This window comes from Phycodurus eques, chromosome 18 (genome assembly GCF_024500275.1).
Source record: "Phycodurus eques isolate BA_2022a chromosome 18, UOR_Pequ_1.1, whole genome shotgun sequence".
In the NCBI taxonomy this organism is placed as follows: Eukaryota; Metazoa; Chordata; class Actinopteri; order Syngnathiformes; family Syngnathidae; genus Phycodurus; species Phycodurus eques.
This window is the reverse complement of record NC_084542.1, coordinates 17,949,652-17,964,535: the sequence shown is the minus strand read 5'-3', so window position 1 is coordinate 17,964,535 and position 14,884 is coordinate 17,949,652. Positions and strand designations below refer to the sequence as shown.

General features: G+C 46.2%; 1 protein-coding gene across 2 annotated transcripts in view; it reads left to right on the top strand.

Moving 5' to 3' along the window:
* Positions 1-9,927, top strand: part of LOC133417348 (prospero homeobox protein 1-like) — a 34,827-nt gene extending 24,900 nt beyond the window's left edge. For both annotated transcript variants that reach the window (XM_061705067.1, XM_061705069.1), the window contains exon 5: positions 6,586-9,927. In XM_061705067.1, coding sequence (XP_061561051.1) covers positions 6,586-6,771 — 186 coding nt within the window. In that variant the 3' untranslated portion in view covers positions 6,772-9,927. The remainder of the gene's footprint in view (positions 1-6,585) is intronic.
* Positions 9,928-14,884: the final 4,957 nt, after the last annotated feature.

Sequence of the window (14,884 nt, the reverse complement as noted above, 5' to 3'; positions counted from 1 at the left end):
CCAAAACACTTCGTTTCGTATGTTACCTTATGCGAGTCTTTAACGCTAGCTCTGGATGAGGATGAGGTTGGAGTATTAACGTCACCCCTTCGGCAAATGACTCGTCGGACTTAAATTTAGCGCGAATGGATCGGTGGTTCGGGGTGCGGCGCCACCTGTCGTTTTGTCACGCACCGGCCGGCCCGCAGGTGCATCTCGATTGCGACAATCGGGATAGACCGAGGATTCTTCAATTGTAATGCAACCCTGGTGGCGTATAATATTTCACCTTTATTTTTCCACGTAAGGCAAATGAGAACAGATTCGCATTTGCAATGCTGACTTTGACGCAGAGAGCAGATTGAAACCAAGCAAAAGAAGTCCGTTTTCGAATCCCGGGGTGTTTTTAAAAATGCTGTACGTAGACATTTTCGGGAGCTCGTTTCGAAACGTTTCCCTCTCAGCAGACGTGCGAAATTCTGAAATGTAAACGCTAAGTCAATGATCAAGCGTACAGCGAAGGAAAAAGCCATGTGAAGTGTGAGCGTTCCCAGCCGGAGTTGGGGTTAGGGATTAACCTGGCCGGCCATCATCCGGGTCCGTGTCACGTCCCTGCATTTCATCCTTCAAGGCTATACAGTACACAAACACGCGCGCGTATACGAGCGCAGCCTTATCTTCCAGGGTCTCGTCTTGTTTGGCCAATGCTGTGCAAACAGAAGGCGCAATACATCTCCTGACAGTTCCCAAAAGCAAGGGGGAGAAACACGTTGACCAAACAAACAGCCAACCCTGAGTCACCGAGAGAGAGGAGATTTCTCAGGCTTTTCCGAAACACACACAAACGCACGCTTACGCACTTAGCGGGCCGGTACGAAGGTTCCCTTTTGAAACGTTCGCCTAAGCAGTCTTAAGACACGGTGCCGCGGCTGCAGTGAATCGCTCCCGGCCAGCCGTCCGCAGGCTCCCATATTTTATGATCTCATCAAAAAGCAGGAAATCCGATTCCGTCTCTCTGAAAAAGAGCTTATCCTCGCGTCTCAAAGCAACCTGTCACGAGAGAGACGGGAGGAGGGGCAAGCCAGCGAAGGAGAGTGATTAACGGCCTCTTCGGAGAAGACCTCGCCTTTTCGACCATCTACCTTGCCGGCCTTTCTTTCTCCTCGATTGCTATTTAGCCAACGAGGACCAGCTAGCAGCATCTCCTCAACTCGTATCGTTCCAATGAGCTAGAAACGGGACCGCACCTGGCAGTCTGCTCAAACAAACGAGAGACGACATGCTGTTGGTTTGTCTTAAACCTTAGCTTGGGGCGCTACCCTCAAATGTGCCGCTTTTGTGATACGGCACTTACGGACTCCGAGGTCCACTTGTACGTAGTTTGTACCGTGAGGGTGGGGGAAACGGACACACGGACTTGGACTGGGGCACACATCGATATCTCCACCTGGCAATTGATTATTACTTCTTTCTAGTCAAAGAAATTACAGACGACACGTTATGTCCACAGAGAGGAGAGGATAACTTCGCTTCGCCCCCCCCCCGGACACCATTCCGCCTCTCCGAGGACGGACTTTATTGGCTTGTCGACGGCTCGTCACCGGGGTATCGCCCACAAATATACGTCTTTTGTTAACTGGACAGAATGATGCAGCTTGAAATAGCATTTTGGGGGCAACGGGCGTCCGTAGTAGTCCTCCGTTTGGCAGCGTACCTGCAAACGTACTTGTTTGCTATTCACGTTTCTTCAGGTCTGTAACCCGATGAGAGAACGTTTTCGATCCGCCGAAAGGACCGCGAAGGTCCCCGCGGGACAGCGCTGACATGTAACAAAAATAATCTCTTGAACGCATTGCTGGCTCAGTTTTTATTTGAACCAAGGAAACATGAGGACAAAAAGAGACTTTGTACTCTCAGTTAGCGCGTTTGCCTTTTCGTCTCCTCCCCGCTTTGTACATCTGTCCTTTCATTTTGGGATCTGCTGAGAACTTGTTAAAAAGCCCTATGAAATATGTATGAAGGATTGTGAGCCACGCGATTGGCCCCATTTAGCGGACAGCAGAGCGAATGAGCGGCCACGCTGGATAATCCCCCACAATGCCTCTGGAACAAAAGCCCAACAGCTGACCCAAGAGAGAGCGATGAAGGGGAAGGGGGTGCGAACAAACAGTTAACGCTCGCCGTCCGGAGCCGGAGCCGGAGCGCTCGCGTACGCAGATTTGACTTGAATTTTTCATTTTCAATTTGCATCAACACTCCTATTCTGTTGCGGTTCAAATTGACCCAGTTCAAAGTTCAAAACTCGCTCTCGGGGAAAAAAAAAAAAAAAAAAGAGAAGGGGACATTCAAATCAATAACGTTTATACTTTAGCAAATATGACACAACTCATTTTATTTCTGATATTTCTCAAAAACAAATTGATTTGGTTGAACATGCAGTGGATCACGTTGAAATAAACATAAAAAAAATAAAAACTTAAGCGTGTTATCGAGTTTTTTTCCTCAAGTTTCCAACTTTAACACTGGTCAATTGGAAACATTGTTTGACACTTGAAAATGAGTCCATTTGACCCGCCACAATAGAGATTTGTTTTATTGCGGTTTTGACTTTAAAACAGGTCAATTTTAGCCATTACAGAATATGAGGGTTCAAATATTTTTTCCGAGAATTTGAAACTTCAAAATGGGTCCCTTTGACCCGCAGCGAAACAGTCAAGTTAATAATACAGCGTGTCCCAAAAACTTAACTGGCCGTAATTCACAGATTTCATTTTGATTTCAGTGTTTATTGATAGAAGTTCTATTAAAGAAAATGAAATTACACTTGAGTACATTGTGTGAGTGAGTCCATTTTTCAGGGACACCTTGTACTTGTGAACCAGGAGACCAGGAGGCACCAACATGGTCTTGTTCTAAAAATAGCTCACCAATAACGAGATGATGTGATTTCCTAAGAATGTTGTACAAGTGCTTATTTGAAAATGTAAACCCAAAAAAGACGGCTCGCATATTTCCTACCTCGTTAAATCGTAGCTAATTATTGTGAGAAAATCATGAACGTGATCATTGTCTTCACACGGATATCAGCAATGATTCATATTCACATATAATGAACGGTAATTGGAGCAAAGTGAGCAAAGAAGTCGCTCTCGGTTTCAAAAGGTCGGTGACCTTTTTGATAAAGTGGGGAAAAAAAAGGATTGGACAGAAATAAGTGTTCCGTCACGCCGGTCCCCCGGTACTCTTCCCCATCGCCACTAGCGAGCTGCCCCCCGACGCGCCGCCACCTCCCGTAGTCGAGAGGATCAAAAATACCAATACCCTTTTCTCCTTGACATTGCATTCTCCTTGTGGTCAGCATTTTGCTGTCCTTTTATAGTCAAAACGTCAGGAGAAATTCCACGCGGGAATATTCTTAGTAGTGCGGCACTCCCGGCGCGGGGCCGTCGTAACGTCACCCGACAAAACGAGACGTTATGGAGGGATTGTCACATTTTTGTACTGGGGGGGGGGGGCTCGCTTGTTATTCACAACTCACCTTTCACATTGGTGCGCGCAAACTGTACACAAGCACGAGCACAAGCTAACGGGCTTCGTAGCCTCCATTCATCACCTGGGGGGGGGGGGTCGTCCCACGTGCGTTATGTGCGAACAGGCATGACTGTTAAAGTGTGTGTGTGTGCGTGTGTGTTCCAATGGCTACTAACCTTGCTGTGTCCTGACACTCCTGATGAGTATCTGCAGGACCCTGGAAGGGATTCTGCTCTACTGTACAAGTACAGATACGAGGAAGAACATCGGTAAGAGTAATGACACCTAAAAAAAAAATACAAATAAACAGACTGAAACACAAAACACACACAAAAGTAAAAAAATAAATAAAAATATATCAATTTTTAACACTTTTACACAATGCCCGTTTCGATAACTTCACAAAATGAACAAAAAAAAGCTTCGATGAACACAAAATATTTTCCCTTGTTATTGACTCACATACTGCTCGTGGGGGAAAAAAAAAAAAAGACTTTTGATGTTTTTCGGGGGGGAGGGGGGGGGGGTTGCTGGAACAGATTTTCATTTCAATTAAGAAATGTGATTTCAGATACTAGTGTTGTAAGATATGAGCATGGTCATGGAACAAATTCAACTTGTATCTCAAGGCACCAATATTCCAAATAAATTACAGATACAGTGGACCCCCGTGCATGCTTGCTGTTTGCCACCTATAGATTCCCCCCCCTCCCCAAAAAATGTTGTTGTTTTTTTTTAAAGATTTCCCCCCAATTTCTTTATTTGTTTCATTTTTCTTTTTTTTTGGGGGGGGGGACCAACCCTGAAAACATTTTTTGGCAGTTTATCCCAGCTTATTCGAGACGTTTTGGGGTTTAAAAAAGAAAAGAACCCCCCCCCCATGCAATTATTATGGCCGGCAATTATTTTCGAAATTTCGCGTTCCATCCCGGTCGCTCTCCCCCACGAATAGACGCGGTCCACTGAACCTCAAATCTACCGAAGTACCGCAATGAAGTATTTGCACTCGTCCGAGCAGGTGACCCCCGAAGGCCGCTCGGGATGAAGGCGACGGAGGCAAACTGTGGCGAGGGTGTACGCGTGCGCAATATGTCACCTCTATCGCCGTGCAGGATGTGTCATCTCCTTGGCACAAGGAGGTGTGTGCGCTTGTGCGGGCGCATGTGACAGCGTGTTGGCTGGCAGGAAGGTGTCACGGAGTCTTGCCAGGCGTGGTGTGGCTGAGCGCCGCTGTCAGGGACGCTCGAGGGCCCGGCCAGGCGTGTCGCCCGCTTCCTGAAGCATTTAGCACTTCCTCTTTCGCCGGCACCTCCGTGACGCTCGTCACTCTCGTCTCGTTTGGTCACAGGTCGTGTGTGTGCGTGTGTGTGTTTTACAGCTAGATGTATGACCATTGGGGGAAATAAAGTACAAATGCAAATAGTCGTCACAGTTTTTAAGTTACATTTTCAGGTACCTGTGTTTTACTCACGACATTTGAAAACTGATATCTGTACAGTAGCCCCTCATTTAGCGCAGGGGTTACATTCCAGAATACAATAGATGAAAATCATCATTTTAAAAATTGGAAAATGATTGCAAACATTTTGATAAATGATAAAGCTTGAAGTATAATACCAATAAAAAATATGCACATGAGATGCAGGATTATTTTTGTCCACTTTGGGTCACCGTCCTCACGTTCCACACCGTAACATCGGCGACTTTGTATGTGTGGCTTTAAAAGGCGGAGCCTGGCCTGGTGAGCGACGTGGGTGCTAGCCGATGACAAGCTATTCTTAGCTAAGGGTTAGCCAGGGTTGAGAAAATATTCAAAGGCGGTGGAAACACATTGCGTGTCCAGCAAAAAAACTAAATTCCTCTCAGTAGGAGCACTGTGCAAGGTAATTAAACAGGCAAAATATTCATACTTAGTCACCTTTTTGTACTGAAGTACAGTCCATTTCAGAGTCAGGAGTTGAATCCGTTCTTCTACTTCTACTTCAGCGTGTGAGTCATTTTGCCGCCTCTGGGTCACGGGTTGTATTTTGTTATTTATATTTTTTACAGCGAGACGTGTAAAGATGTCACGCTGGGGAGGGAAGCGGGCGTTGTGAGAAACTTCGCAAGAAGTGGCTTTTCTCAGGTGGAAGCCTCGATTAGCTTTTAAGGAAGTAGAGTCGGGAGGACGGAGATTTATGGTTTTATCGTACGCCGAGATCATATCAGTGTCACGTGCGATAACGCAGCAATGAAATCATCGAATAAGATCCGAGAGGTGGATGGACAATCCAGTTCCAGTTCAATTTCCTTTTGTTTAGACTGCACTAAATCACAACAGAAGTTATCCTCGGGCACTTTACACGTCTACAACCGCGCTCCTCACACATCACGAGAACAACTGAGGCAACAGGCGCAAGGGAGAATCAAGTAGAAATATGCATGGTACAAACACAGTCAGCGTCGCGGTAGACTGCAGAGAGTGCGATGATGAGAAAAGATGGAGTGATCACGGCAAATTTCTTACTTGTAGACCAGTTAAGAAATCCTCCTTTTGCCACCAAAAGTCCTTTCTCAGTCGAGCTTTTGTTGTTTTATCGTTTGAGGTGTCACAAAAGCAAAAAAAAAATGAATCCCAGTTCTGACTGGTTTGTCCACTTTTTGGTTCAAACTCAACTATCTTGCTGCTTCTACTGTCCAGAAGACAATACTTTGCGGGTCTTGGAAGATCAGACAAAATGCTCTAAAATGGCTGCAGGCAATATGGGGAAGTCTGCCTTGAAACCGGCCGGCAGTGTCCCGACGTCGGCAGTTTGACGTCGTGAGCCCGAGACGAAAGCGTGTCCTCGGCAGAGACCGGAAGAGTCGCGGAAAGGCGGAGAAGTGGACGCGCTTGCAAACTGTCAAGGAAACACCTGTTGGGAATGTTTCCATTCGGCTCCGTGTTGCCGAACAGCAAATTGTGCAAAACGTTTCGCAACGTCGAACACTTGGAAAAGTAAAGACAAAAGTTTATCCGTCAGCCCAATATCCCGTTTTTTGTTTTGTTTGTATGTCGGCTGCGTAATGACCCGTACGAATGGGTTTGGCTTCCAGGTCCCCGATCGCTTCCTGGAGGTGGCGGAGATCACGCTGCGGGAGTTCTTCAACGCCATCGTGGCGGGCAAAGACGTGGACCCGTCGTGGAAGAAGGCCATCTACAAGGTGATCTGCAAGCTGGACAGCGAGGTGCCCGACATCTTCAAGTCGCCCAACTGCCTGCAGGAGCTTCTACACGAGTAAAGCGACTCCGCCTTCCCTTTACCACTTCAACACTATTCTTCTTGCTTCGATTCTGTCCCCTCTTTTTTTTTCCCTATTTTAATTTGTGAATGTATGGAAGTTCTGAAGTAGCATTCCCGATTTGAAGCCTCGGCGCGTGTTCCCCGATGACCTCGCTCGGTCTTGTGTTGTTTTCCTTCGATGAGAATTATGATGACGACGATGACGGCGATGGTTGTTATTACTTTTGATTTTCCTCTTGACGAACTGAAGATTTGAAACCCTTTTGGCTGATTTTTGGACCGAGTGACTCTTCCTCACCCACTTTTTTTTTTTGCCTGCTGCACGATCGACACTAACTCACATGTGGCAATGAAGGAAACGGGCCGGGTTGCGTACGGATTCCGAACGCCGGTCCACTTGCGGTCCATCCGACGAAGTGCCCCGCAAAGGGTGGGCGGTGCCCGGCCCTCCCCCCGTAGATTGCGCGGCATAAAGATCGGGACTACCGAGGAGCTTGACTGGACTTAGTGGTGCGAGTCTGGACCGGTTTCAAAAAGATCCTGTTTTGAAGTGTGTTTTCCCTGCAAGAAGGGCATTGCGTCTATCGGGTGTACATTCTTCTTCTTATTATTCTTATTATTCTTATTATTATGAATATTGTTGGGGATTATTTCTGTTGTGTATGATGATTTTATTATTTGTCACCACCGCTTGCTGAAGGTTGGCAGTTGAAGTTTTGTTTGTCCCCTCGAAGAAAAAAAAAATAAATTATTCCTATTGAGAGTTTTGAAAAAGAGTTTAGATTCTGGAATATTCTGCTTCTCGTGTCCATCACTTGAAATGTTTTCTTTTATATTTAGTTTCGCAGGAGCAGCATTACGATGTTGTTGTTATTTTGTGTACATTTGTAGACTTTTCTGCATTGGACCAGTGAGACAATGATGGAGCAGACATTTTCTCGTTTGCCACTTGTCTTTTTCTCGTCGACGGCCGCCTTTGATGACCGAAATTGCATCGATCGGCTTTTCTGTCGGCTACCGTACGCAAGCGACCTTTGTGTCTTTTTATATACTCGCACTATTTTCCACCGAGCGGCGCAAACGTCCGCCTTTTTGTAAGCAGGGATTTTTATTTTTGGGCACGATGACGCGATCGCAATAGCAGCTGGTACTTGAAGATATGGGAATACCGAAACATAGTTTTGCGCATACAATGGATAATTGCGGAGTCACAGAAAAGGGGCGTCGTCAAGAATCCCCCCTCCCGACACTCACCTGCATTTAAGTGATCCAGCGCCTCTCGGGCGGGAACAATATGAGGTCAGAGGTCAGCGTTCTTCCCCTCGGGGTGAACGGAGGAGAGCTCAGCAACTTCAAAGCGCGCCGACAAAAGACGGGCGACGGCGAAACCTTCCGCTCGAGACCCGTTGCCGTTTCGGCCGCTGCGGAGGAAGTGTGGAACGAGTTTGTGTTTATGGTCATGTGACGAGCACAGGTATTTTGAAAAAGATTCACTTGTCCACTTTCTTTTTTCACGTTTTTAAGTTTCGATCTTTGAAAGCAGACCAGAAGAGTCGAAGAATTGCGCCTTTTCCGGAAAAGACTTTTTTCAGCCTTCCGCTTGGCTAACGTGGCTTCGCCTGTTGTTTTGGTTTGCGAGTGTTTGACAACAATTTTTTTTCCCCCCCAAAAATTACATTGACATTAACAGATATTTTAACATTGACTATGACTTAGAAAAAAAAAAAAAAAAAAAGCACTTAGAAAATGGATTGAAAAAAAATAGACTCCATCAGAAAGAACATGTTACACTTTTAAGTATTTGCTTATAGAAATGCATCTTTGGGGCTCATCGTATTTATTTTTTTACGATGTACAAAGCCCGCGAAGCCTTGGCTTTTTCTTTTGCAAATCGCATATTCCTTTTCTAATATCGTGGATAGTCAATCCGCACCTTTGATTCTCCTTTTCTTGAACTGCCCGCGTCATTGTGCCTTTTCCGGAAGTGACTTTCTTCAGCCTTCTGACTGGCTGACAGCTCAGGGTTTTAGCCCTCGGTTGCTTCGAGTCGGCAAGCGTTTGACAGCCAACGAAATAGATTTTTTTTTTTTTTTCCCCCACCGCTGGAGTACAGGGGAGAAAAAAAAAAAGTATTTTACCGTTACTTAACAATTTGGCAAAGTTGGTCGTTTTTATTTATTAAAGCTGAATTACTGAACACAATTTTTCCATAGTTTAGGGGTTTTAGGTCACTGAAAACCGCCAAGAGAGAAATGTGTATTTTTGGAGCACATCTATTTTGTAAGAACGAAGCCTATTAAGCTGTCATGACAAGCTTTAATTTACGCTTTTGTACATTTATATTCATATAGCGTGTGATATTCAAGGCTATCAGTCCACACGTACGATTTTTCCTCAAAATTGACCGTCGTCGTCATTGAGCCTTTTCCGGAAACGGCTTTCTTCCGGTTCCGACTGGCTCGGACGACTTTCCGGGTACGAAGAAAACGCTTCACCCGTTTGCTTTGACGTGCGTGTGATTTTTTTAAATGCAAATGTCTTTATGCTTTTGAAAAATACCTGTGCGCGGACATGTCGCTTCGACTTACAGACGAGGACGTTAACATTTGTCCGCAGGTGTCGCTCGCCTCGGCGTCTGCAGGGACGACACTAGATCAAAACGGCGCAGGTCGCCTAACCCGCAAAGCGGCCGACAAAAGGAGGCAGAGAAAGCGCGAGAGCAACTCCCTTCGTTATCTCCCCCTCGTTCCTCCCCGGACGGCGCCCTTCTGGAGATCGGCGGCCCGAGAGAGCGCGTGGGGACGGTTTTGTCACTGAGCGACGGGCTCGGTCTAAACGGCCGGCCGAGGGCTCTGAAGTGCCGCGAACAAAAGGAGAGAGGAAAGGATACGCTTCTGAAAGCGGCTCCACGCCCTCTCGCTTCCTGGCGGCGCCGACCACTAAAATGATACAGCTGAGATATGTTCCGTTTTTTGCTTGATTTTATCGCGACATTAATAAATGGCATATTTCGTCTTTTTATAAAAAATTGTACAGTATAAATCTATGGGGGAAATATATATACCGTCGTGGCATTTTTATTTGGGATTTTTTGTGACAACTTTGTTGAATCCTGTGTTCCGGATAGGTGAGTCATTAGTAGATTAGGAGCAATAGTTGTACATTTTGTGATTTTTTTTTTTTTTTTTTTTTTTTTTTTTTTTTTTAACTCTTCAGATCGGGAAAGATAAACTCGGAATAAATTTGTCAGAGTATGAAAATATTGTTGACGCTACTGTAAATACTGTTGAGATAAAACAAAGAATAGCTGTACAGTTTTTCTATAATTAATCAAACGGGATGGAAAAATGGACTCACCCCCCCCCCAAAAAAAATGGATGTTCCACGCCTTTACTGGCGGTCAGTCGGCAGTGCCCCCGAAGTTGCGCCAGCATCCGTTTATTTGAACTGAAGCTGAGAGAACACTCGAGAGCGGGAGAAACCCCCTGAAGACGTTGCCGCTACGCGTGAGCTTCGTAAGGCAAAGAAAACAACGAGGAGGGGACGCGCGGTACAGATTTCCACCGGGGGGTTTTCCTACCGGGTTCGAGCAGTCGGGGAAAAGTTGGTGTGTTTTGCCGGGATTTTGGGAGTGCTTTGCATTTTGTGTTTGTGTGAGAGAGAGTGCGTGCGTGCGTGCGTGCGCAAGAGAAAAGGCCGATTATGAGAACCTGTGAACCAGTTAGTGACACAATTCTCAACGCGCCGGTCCCCTCCCCCACCCCTGGGAGTGCCACGCTGACATGTAAATGACTCTCATTAAGCGACGGCCGCGCGCGTGCGTGCGTGCGTGTGCGCGCGCGCGGCACCATCATTTCCTCTGATCCTTTTGCTGACCTGTTTGAAAGGGATTTTTTTTTTTTTTTTTTTTTTGGTTTCCTGATGCTTTCACTAGTTAATCTTGATTATTATTATCATTATTATTATTATGATGAGTCTAATTCCATTGCCCATCTTCTTTTGTAAATATCCATGAGGTGGACTGAAAAAGTGAAAGCTACTGCCTTTGTATAACTTAGCAATATGTTCTGTAAATAGTGTTTTGTTGATGCTTTTTTTTGGGCTATGACATCAAGACGATGATGACGATGACGATGATGATGATGATTCTAGTGCAGTAATTCCAATTGGAGCGGTGGTGTTGATTTGTTCTTGTTTTTTGTTTTGAAGACACGCAGGCTGTCAAATACAACTCAAATGATGTTCTGGCTGCTTTATTTTGGGTTTGTTTTCTTTTATCTGTGTCTATTTTGTCCTGCAGATTGTGTGTAATTTATTGGTTTAATTTATCCTAATTTATTCAATGTTGACTGCTTTTTCAAGCAGGGAAGGCTGTACTGCATTTCATGAAGTAGGTCCAACTCTTTTCAAATGAATCCTACCTGAAGGTGAATTTTAAAAAAAAAAGACAAAAAAGTCTAAACATGGGGAGGGTTTTGGCAGCTAAATGGAATTTTCGATTCGTTTTTTTGGTGTGTTCCCTGACAGGGCCGACCGAGGGTGAGCGAGAAAGCTCAAACGACTTTGAAGCCGTTTTGTCGTTTCTCCTGAGAATCTTTTTTTGTTTGTTTTGTTTTTGTCTTTATTCCCCCGCCGTAAATTGCTTTGTCCCGGCCCAAACACAACCAGTAGTCAAATTGCCTTTCGTGCCTTCACCCTCTATGAACTGAATGTATGTGCAGTATATATGCAAGCTTGTGAAAAATAAATTTAAAAAAATGGAAATAAAAAGGAAAAACGTTTTGGGTATTCTTTTTGATTTCACATCGGCACCACTATTAAAACTTCTAAAGTGCTAAAGTTGCTTACTGATTGGATTTTTATGGATGTTTTTATGTGTTACTATATTATATCATCAGTATGTATATTTATTTACTGTATGTATAAATGAGTCCTTCGTGGTTAAATTGTGGAAGACAGATGCCACATTGGGCGAGTTATATTCACAATCTATTCAAGCAAGAGCTGCATCAACAATTTGGCCTTAAAAAAAAATAATAATAATAACGGCTGTTTCTTATATTGTCTTGAAAGCGGCTGAAAATCTTGTCAATGTTGTTTTCCAATACGCTTGCAAAATTCTCTTTTAACGAAATAAGATGGCTAAAAAGCTTGTGACGATTGGTATTTGTGTTCAACATCTCAACGTATTCTCCATTATTCATGTGTAAAATCTGCGCAAGAAAACAATATCCCAAAATATGCCATTTTTCCAAATGTTTTCGCTGAAGTGGATCTCACGTGTAAGATATCAGACATCATTTTCCGTTTGACTCATCATGAGCTCATTGTACTTTCCACCACGCCTGCCCGCTTTTCTCCCCTTTTGTTCTTGCCCGACCGCTTTTTTTTTTTTTTTTTTTTTGCTTTGATGCTCATTTTTGGAGTTGCTTCTTTTGAGTCTTTTCTGTTTTTTCTTTTCCTTTTCCCTCTTGTCGTCCACCTGCCTCGCCTCCGCTTGCCTTCACCGGAGGCGAAAGCAGCTCCTTAGCTTGGGCTGAGACAGCATCTTTGTACAACACCGACCGTCTGCTCTGCAATCAAATACCATCTGTCGCTACATCTGAAGACTCACTCTCTTGCCCCCACACACACGCACGCACGCACACACACACACACACACACACACACACACACACACACACACACACACACACGCCACATCTGTGCCAGCCACTCCTGGACAATGTGTGCACACTTGTGCACACTTTTATTACCCATGTACTAACAATCATTCCACCTGATTCATTCTTGGCCCGCAGGGAGGAAGTCGCTGGAGTCATTTTCGCCGCTTCCTGTTTTGTTCCACCGCCGGGGCGGTTCAAAGGTCATTGTCTTCAGGTATCCGTGTTTGTTCTGTGACTGTGTGTCAGCGAGACCTTGGCTGCTGTATCAGACGGGAGATAGTGGACTTCAGCTTCTCAGTCTTAGATCAACAGCCGACTATCTCAAAAGGCTGCCAGCCTTTCCCAATGTTTGCCTAATGTTTGTCCCTGCTCCGGCACAGAAAACGTTGACACGGTCCCCAAGGTCCCTCTCTGAACCCAACCCACCCCCCCCCCCACCCTCCCTACCCGACCCCTTATCACATGCTCAGGTTCAAGAACATTTTCGATTTGGCGCCGAGTGCCTGTGTCACGTCTCAGTAGTATTTTTCCACAGCACGTCACAATGGATTACCGCAAGTAACATATAGAAGTGGTAGTAGTAATCGTAATACCACCTTTGTGACAACGAATAACCCGAACTAACCCTAACCCTGACCCAAACCCCAGGAGGGATGCACGTTATCCGTAACCCGAGCGATACTGCCTCACCCTCAAACCAACAACCGACCACGTAACCCCCCCGAACCCGAATCCTTTGGGTGCCAGTCTGACCCTGAGGCCCGTCGCGCACAGAGCTACGCGGCCTAACGCGACTTCCGAAAGTATTATTCACGAGTGGCTGGCCGTCGGCTACTAGTTTTCCTGCGATTCGAAATGTGACCAGTGTCGCAACGTCAAGGATGTAATGGCCGTGCAAAAATGGCCATGTCATATCACAAGAGCTTTCAGAACAAAAAAATGTTTCCACGTGCAAAGTGAGATCCAGTCAGCTGCCGCCAAAATGTACCAATTCAGTATATACAGGATATGAAATAAAAAATGTCATCATTTTCTCAGCCGCCCTGGCGCTATCTCGTTCAAGTTCGTGTCCTCTACCAGAGTCTACCTAAGTCTACCGGCACCACCTAACCGGAGGGATGCCACGTAAACCTTTAACAGGGTCAACAGGGTTAGGGATCTAAGGATACCACCTAACCCCGTTACCAAAACCACAAGCCACTGGGTACCACCTAGCCCTAACCCCTAGGGACGGTGTCTAGCTCCCTCACTCTAGGGGCACTAGCTAACTTGAGGGAAAATGCATACACCTCTAATATGAAAGAAACCACCAAACGCTAACCCTAGGGATGCCGCTTAACCCGCTAACCAAAACCGCAACCAGAGGTTATTCTAACTTAGCCTAGCCCAAGGGACACCATTCAACCCTAACCTTAAGGCTACCACCTAATATTCAACCCTTAGGGATGCCATCCAACCCCACTATCCCTAAGCATACCACCTAACGCTAAACCAAAGTATAGAGAACAATTTGACCCCTACTCATGCAGGGTGGTAAAGCAGTTGGCACAGCTACCTCACATCGAGACGGTCCCCGGTTTGCTTACAGCTCGCACGGCCACTTTCCCACGTCATCTTCATTTCCGGCCCATTCCCTTGACGGAGGTGCCGACAAACGATCTGGATTCGGTGCCAGGGCGTTGCACGGTACCTACCCGCCGCCCCGCGGGAATGATTTAAAGGCAGAGAACAGTGACATGACCTTAATTGGTGGGATCCAATCAGTGAGCATATTTGCAGTCAAACCCACCAAATCCCAGTCTGTGATATGGATGTGAATGAAGCCACTCTGGTGTTCTGTTCCTGTCCCACTGGCACCGTGCGGGATTAACTGGGGGCTTGCAGCAGTGGACACCTAGTGGTCAGGATGCGCAGCTTCGGCTCCACATCCTACTCTTCTACTCCCTTCTCATTCGTTATCACCTTGCTCTTTCGCATGCTCACGTCTCCCGCCAGTGTGTATTTGTTTCCCAGAATGAAAGATCCCAGTTGGACAGCTCATACTGCCCCCTTTTTCCTCTCTCTCTCTCTCTCGCTCACCCTTTCCCTCTCAGGGACTGGAAGGTCCAACGCAACTGGAGCCTCGGAGGCTCAAGAGAGGAGCCTGGGAAAGGAGGAACAAAGGGCCGTCCGTTTGCAGCCATCACCGCCCCGCGCCTCCTCTCCCCTCTCTGGGCGCTACTACCCCCGCGCCCCCCTTCTTCCGTCCCTCGGTCCCCTTGCCTCTCTTCCATCTCGCCACTGGCCAGCGCCCCAAATTAAGACTTCAGACAAGAATTGGACTCGCTAAAAACAGGGAGAGAAAGAGGGCAAAAGAGAGAGAGGGAAGGAAGTCCGTAACAAGCCAAGAGGAGCAGCGCGACAAAGCCTCTGTTGTTGGATGGCAGGGCCCCTCTGTCGCTCGGC